The 7,177-nt window shown below is 39.1% G+C and overlaps 1 protein-coding gene across 1 annotated transcript in view; it reads right to left on the bottom strand.

Moving 5' to 3' along the window:
- ADCY8 (adenylate cyclase 8 (brain)) overlaps positions 1 to 1,471 on the bottom strand; it is a 146,848-nt gene extending 145,377 nt beyond the window's left edge. The window contains exon 1 of the mRNA XM_010002280.1: positions 1,457 to 1,471. Within this exon, the coding sequence (XP_010000582.1) occupies positions 1,457 to 1,471 (15 nt within the window). The remainder of the gene's footprint in view (positions 1 to 1,456) is intronic.
- Between the last annotated feature and the right edge of the window lie 5,706 nt (positions 1,472 to 7,177).

A 7,177-nucleotide genomic window follows, 5' to 3' on the forward strand; every position in this document is an offset into this window, starting at 1 on the left:
CAGGCCTTGCTCAGGAGTTTGGGGGAGCACTTGGAACCAGCCTACCTGGGCGAGCTCAGACCCTCTGAGAAATGCGCTGTCGCTGCCAGGACTGCGTCTCTAACAACCCTGCATTAAGTGTATTTGCGTGTTTGATGGCTCCTATCCTGTCAGCATTTATCCAATGTATCACATTTTATTTGTCACATTTTATTTATCACATTAAAGTAGCTGGATAAAGAAAAGAAACTGTCCTGTGTGCAGTGACTGGAATCTGAGCCACTCACTCCCCCAGGTTGGCACATGAAATTTGTCCTCCCTTCTCTGCCTGTGGGCTCTGTCTGTGCCAGCAAATCTGGATGCTTTGTGCATGGTGGCACAGCCTGGAGAAGAGGGATAAGAGGTATCTGCCTTTACCTCTCCCGTCCCTCCCTCTGCCCTGAATAAGCCTTGTCAAAGTGACTGAACCATGTCCGGGGGGAAGACACTTTTGGAGCTGAAAACCTATCACTAGAAGCAGCTGAAACAGAAAGTCTACACATTGGACTATTGCAAATGAAGGCAGAAGTGTTTTCTTCGTGTTTGAAAAGACCAAGAGTGATGCCTGTTGAATTCTTGGAGATAAACGCATAGCTGCCTTCTGTCAGCAGCGAGGACAGAGGCACTGCCTGGAAGGGAGCTGTGCTGCCCGGCTCTAGCTCTGCCTTCTGTCGGGAGCCCGGGTGCTTGAACATGGCACGTGATGGCACTTGAAGCGGGCCTGACCCTTCACGGACCCCCCTTCAACCGTGATCATTTAACTCACCTTTTATTATTATGGTAAGGAAGGCATAGAGATTTAGGAAGGATTTCACTGATTGTTTCTATATTTGCACTATAATGGATCTGGGGACTCCAGCCAAGTCTGTGTCTCATGTGTGAGTCAGGTTTTGTACAGATACAAGCAGAGGAAATTCTTGTTCTCAGGAGCCCGGGTAAGGAATGAGTGGTGCTTTTGTGAATAGGATTGGGTCTTTCCTGTGGTTTAGCATTATCCTGCTAATCTGCAAAGGGTTAATACTAGCTTCCTAATGATAACAGAGACACACATCCTTACTCCTAGATAAATCCAATGGAAATTGCAGCACTACCTGGAGATGAAAACGTTACTGTAAGTGGGAAAGTCTTATATAAATACATGTATTTATTTTTTTAAAATAAATTCTAATTATTAATGGTGTTACCTCAGAACAGAGCAAGAAAGTGGTATTACCCCAGAACACAAATCTCACTAGTTCAGAAGGCTCAACATAGATCATGCTAAATCAAAGGAAAAGGAGACAAATTTGAACTTAAGTAGCTTAAGGAGACACCCAATTCAAAAGAGATAAGATGAAACTAAGATAGGGAGCTCTCAGCTCTTTAGCATTGCTGTAATCACTGATTCACAGTGCTGGAGGGTCCTTGGGCCTCATGGCAAAGGAATCTCAACCCTCACCATTGGTCCTGCCATGGAGACTCTGCAGCTCCCCAAGCAGTCTATTTCTAAGCTTCTCCATCCTTATTGTTTTTACATCTAACCTGAACTTTCCTTGCAGCATTCACTAAGCATATCAGTTCTTGTCCTGTCCACTATGGAGAGGGAGAACAGATTATCCTGGCAGTAGTCAAGCTGTATTTAATGATGTCTCTTCCATCCATTCCCTCTTCCCCTTTGAATTTCTTAGGCTAAATAACCTAATTACTGTTGGTTTTTCTTTGTTTGTGTTTTTGTTTTCTCCATGGGTCATATTTGCTAGGTCTCTGTTCTTTTTGGTTTCTTCTGGATTCTCTACACTATTTCATTATTTTATTATCCTTTTTTCCCCTCTGTGAGATGCCCACAACTCAACTCGATTCTACAGTGGAAAGATGTCTTATGTCTAAGAACTATCTTTTATGATCTGCACTCCTATTTATACATCCTGTGAGATGTCTGTCTTCCTCCCATCATAGGCTTATCCACAACTGATGACCTGATGAAACTTCTTTGCTGTCCTCAAGGTCTGGACAGTTGTTACTTGCTCCATATGTGCACAACAGCCTACATGAAGTATTTTGTATTTGCCCTCACTAAACAGTGTTGTAGTTTTTTTCCATCTTGTATGCCCAATTTGCTTAGAACCTGTTGAATACTGAACCTGCCCTCCTCCATGGCAGCAGTCCTCCTCAGCTCTGTGCCATCTGTGTGTTTGTTGAGCCTACTCTCCCTTCAGTAGGGATGGAAAAGTATTGCAGTTCATTTAGGTAAGAGCTGGGGTGCACGTTTCTTGCATATATTTGTGAAACTGAGCCTCAGAAGTACGAGATAGCTTTGTGCAGTGCTACCAAGAGGGGCCAAGATCTTTCTGAGCACAGGGACCTGCTGCAGCAATGCTCTGGGCTCTGCAGAGGAAGCAGGAAGCCTGACCATCCTGGGGGGCTGCAGGGGGATGAGACTGTCAAAGTCCTGGTTGCCAGTAAAGGCTGAATGAGCAAGGGTCCAACGAGGTAATTTCACACATACCCCCTGAATCCTGTAAGTCCTGATAGGGCTCAGTTGGCTCTAGATTAATACTGTGCCTTATTCAATCTTTGTTGTTACTGGATTTATCTTTTTTTAAAATAGAACTAAATTACTTGGCAGAGTCACAAAATCACTAAAAGCCATTTATAAATAATACTGTCACTAGAAAGCTTCTGAAGGATGAAATCAGGCAGGATTCATTCCTCTTTTGTCACCTGAAAGTATATATCACACTCCTCTCCTCTTCCCCCTCTCTACCCACAGCAGTTACATTTATGTACATTTTAATGTTATGATATTTAATCATGCAAATAATGATCTCATTCACTTTGGTGAAACTATTTATGTCCTCAGGATCTCAAGCCTGGAACTGTGCTCTGCAAAACACTCCTGGGTTCTCTAACAAAGGTAGCCTCAATATCTAACTTATTATGAAGGAACACTTGTGTTTCTATAGATTTATATTTAAATACAGATTTCACATTAAAACTAAAAAAAAAAAATTAACAATTGACATGCAGCCTATTTATCTCTTCATGTACACATGAAATGTGAAACTTCAGTAACCCCATGAACATATTAGCTTTGATTTCTTCCTTTTTGTGAGTTTGTTTTTTGTTGTTGTTGTTGGTTTGGTTTTGTTGGGGTATTTTTGTGTGTGTGTTGTTTTTTTTCCCACCCTATAACTCTCTCTCTTCCCCCTCCTCTTTTGTCCTTGGCAACAAGTTAGACATTCTAATAATAATGAAAAATAAAAGGAAAAAAAAAAAAAAAAGCTTCTAGTTTTGATGAAAATCCTTTTTTAAAACCTGTCCATCATTTTTCTCAAATTAATGCATATCTCAATATGATGTCTGTATGAAGGGTGTAAAAGACTGGATTTAAAATTGTAACACTAGTGGGTAAAGCACTCAGTGTGATGAATGAAAGTCATGGTAAAATAAAAACAAGGCTTCATGGACAGAAAGATCAGAGAGAAAGAGGACGAGGACCATCATATTCCATCATTAAGAAATGATGGAACAAATCAACATTTGCTGGGGTTTGCAGATACTTTTCTCAGTACAGTGCAAGTATCAATGCAATATTTTAAAATTTGCAGGCAATGAAGCTAAATTATTGCATTCCTAAAAAATAGCATATGGCAGGAAAAAAAGTAAAAGGAAATAAAAAAAGTAATTTTTAAAAAAAGGTCAATTATAGTATAAAGAGATAGCAAGAAATGTAAATGTTAATGTTAATAAATATATATTTTTATAGTCTTTTTTTTTTCCAGTTTTTCTTTTGCCTGTGCACGTTATTGGTTCTCCAACAGTTTCCTCATATACAAATTAATTTCTTCTTTCTCTCTCCATTTACAAGTTCACACACCTACAGACAAAGACAGTCTAAGCACGTGGGGGTTTTAGAGAAAGATATGGGGCTGGAGATTAATAATTCACCTTTTAACCAATGGGGGGAGCTGTGATTTTCTGCTCTCCCAGGTCTACTCTTCCCTTATCCACCCAGCTATTGTTCCAGTTTTTAAAATGGATTAGCAACTCTGACCATTATAAGTCTTCCATCTGTGACTCTGTGGGCACTGGTGCTGACCAGGAATATATTAGCCAGGCTGTTTTGTCCTGAAAAATATTGTTCTGCCTATTCAAGCAATCGTTGCAGTTTCCCTGAAAAGTAACCTTCAGAAAGGCAATAACATGATGGCAATTTTCAATCCTTAGGGAAAAAAAATATATATATATATATATGTATGTATGTATAAATATGAGTGAATTTAAGGTGGTTTATTTTTTTTTCAAATTATTTGTTCAATTTTTCATTGTGGATGCCAGGTTTGGCTTTTTTTTCCAGAATCAGAGATGAAACATGACAGAGTCCTTAAAGTAAATTAGATTGATTAGAAAAACAGCCTATTCTTCTTCACTGGGAAAGGAGGGCCTTTATACTAACACAAAATCAAGTGCAGTTTCAGTAATTTGAAAAAAACTTCCCACAACAGAACTGCTGCCCTTTGTGCTGCTCTCTGGGCCACCCAGAAGTTTCCCTCCACCTTCTCACACTTTTCCAACCAGGTTTTAGCGATCAGCTTTTTTTTTTTTTTTATTGCTCATGTCTCTGTTCTTCACACAACATCACTCTCCTGTAAGGCTGTTAAGTATCATGAATTCCTTGAGCACCTGCATTGCTGAATGAATAATACCTTTTACAAATCAGAAGACAGATCTTGATGCTTTATGGGATTCCTTTGAAGAAGAGAGTTGCTTTTTTTCTTCTTGATGCAAACAACCTTTGACTTGCTTGTTAATTGCAACAGAAGCTAAAAAAGAAATAAACTATGAAATGCATTTCTCAGTGAACTACAAGTGAAATCTTTATAATCAGACAAAGCATTTTATTCTTGATTTGCTATCTGAAGCAGCAAGTGGTAGGAGCAACAGCCTGATGGGTGAAGCTACAATTGAATTGAATGCTAGAAAGGAGACTTGAATTTGAGACATTTAAAAGAAATTGGAAACCTAAAAAACACACATAAGGCTTTTCTGTATAACTTTTTCACTTGGAATAATAACTCTTTGCTCTGTGTAGAGGTTTTCACAAGCAGATCTCAATGTGCTTTTCGTGCTACAGGATGGAGGTGTTTCCTGTGGATGTATACAATAAATCTAATTAGGCTGCAAATAGGGAGCTGTTATATTGTATGAGATTTTAAATCCATCCAGATCAGTATCCTGCAGTTACTGCAGTATAAGACATATCCTAGGAGGAAATTCCTCTGTCAGCCAGATCAAAGGGGGGAAAGTCTGGTAAGGTTGTGTATGCATGTGCTTATGTGCATGTTCCTTGGAACAAGAACAAGAACAAAACCTAGGAATGTTCATATATCCAATGGAAAGGAAATTCCTTTTTGTTTCTTCTCCTTCTTCTTCTGTCTAGGGGAAAAGAACTCTATTCAATTTTTAAATAAAATACGAAGCTGACTATTTGGCTCCTGGGAACTCCTTTCTTTGCATCCCTGTTTCTTACACAAATCAGGGAATCTGGAAGCCCTGTTACTGTGGCTTGGACTCCCAGGGATGTTGGGTTTGCAAGGATGGTAAAAGGTACAGAAATGCTGGGAATCAGGGCTGAAAAAGACTTTCACTCTGTTTTCTTAGATGCAGAGGCCCTGAGTTGAATTATCAAGCACCTCTTTAAGGAGCTGATGGGATGCCAGGCAGGTTTTTGAAAGAACCTGGCCTATTTATTCTGAAATATTTCTTCATCAGATCCTTTGCATATGTGAATGTTTAATACTCTGTGTGTTGCTGGTCTGCAGATAAGCACAAGGTTTAATTCAACTGGGTTCCTACGCAGTACTTTTAGCCAGCAAAAAACCCCTCTTAGCCCCCACTCCCTTATCTTCTATATGAAGGTTTCTTGCAAAAGAAAGTGGACAGTATGTAAAATAACCCTGTAAATTGCTTGTAATATCATAGAGAGAGAACTGTTGCCTGGTATGCTGGTATTAGTAGCATTTTTTTTCAACCTGTGCTCTCATCATAACTGAAGCATGTTAATCTGCTCATTGCCAGTCAAGCTGGGGATGGTAGGTGTTCTTAGACACAATGTTTAGGAGGAATCGTTGACTCATGACAATCTTTAGTCATTCTCTGAAATGATACTATTAATGTGTATGGGATCAGCAGAGTACTTGTTTCTCCATTCTGTTATCTTGTTTTATATTCAGTAACACCTTCCTTGGCACAGGAGGAGGATAACAGATTCATGTTTGAGCAATCTATTTGATATTACATTTCTTTAAATCACCCAAACCTGTCATTTTCTAGTGTTTCAGGATTTGTTGTAGCAGATTAAATGTGGTCTCCTTTTGATAGCAATGGCAAATTGTTGGTGCTCCAGACAAAGATGAAAAACTGGCCTGTAGGTGGTCTATCCTACATATAAGATTAATTTGATCTTTTCTTACATGACTAGAAGAGCCAATGTCAGCCTTAAGAGCTCTATCTATGCAGTTTTCAACTTTGTGAGTGTTCCTGAGAGCCAAGCAAAATACAATCTCACACAGAATTCTACAGAATATACTAAAGCCTGTTCTAGGAAACAGGCATGGAGAATACCTGCAACACCTATAGGGTTCTAAAGTCAGGTTAAATAGCTTCGTATGAGAATGAAACCACAGGTTCTGTTATTGTGATTAAAATTATTTGTAATGGCAAGGTCAATAATTTACACAGACAATGTTTGTGGCTGCTCTCAGTTGTACAGGGAAGCAGACAAAATTATTTGTTCTGGAATTATAATGGGACATAAAATATCTTAAATTCCACTGCTTTTTAAGGAGGAAGCTCAGTATTACACTACACTCTGCTGTATAATTTTTGGCATCTTTCTAATAAAAACATCTCCAGTAGATGTTTTCAGCATGTAGCAGCTCAGACATTTTGGTTTTGTGGTCAAAAAATGCTATTGTGCCACTGCCTGTTCATCCCATGTGTGTTCTCCAACGTGGTTCACACCAGAACATATGAGAGATGCCTCTGAAATGAAAGTCCAGTGTGGTTTTGATTGCTCTAAAGTACTGCATTTTTTTTTTCTTTGAATTACTGTCTCAAGTTGTGACTACAACCCCACTGTATAACTCTTCTACAAATGTATAAAACATCCCCCCCCCCC

The sequence above is a fragment of the Chaetura pelagica genome, unplaced genomic scaffold, assembly GCF_000747805.2.
Source record: "Chaetura pelagica isolate M959 unplaced genomic scaffold, ChaPel_1.0 scaffold27, whole genome shotgun sequence".
Taxonomy (NCBI): Eukaryota; Metazoa; Chordata; class Aves; order Apodiformes; family Apodidae; genus Chaetura; species Chaetura pelagica.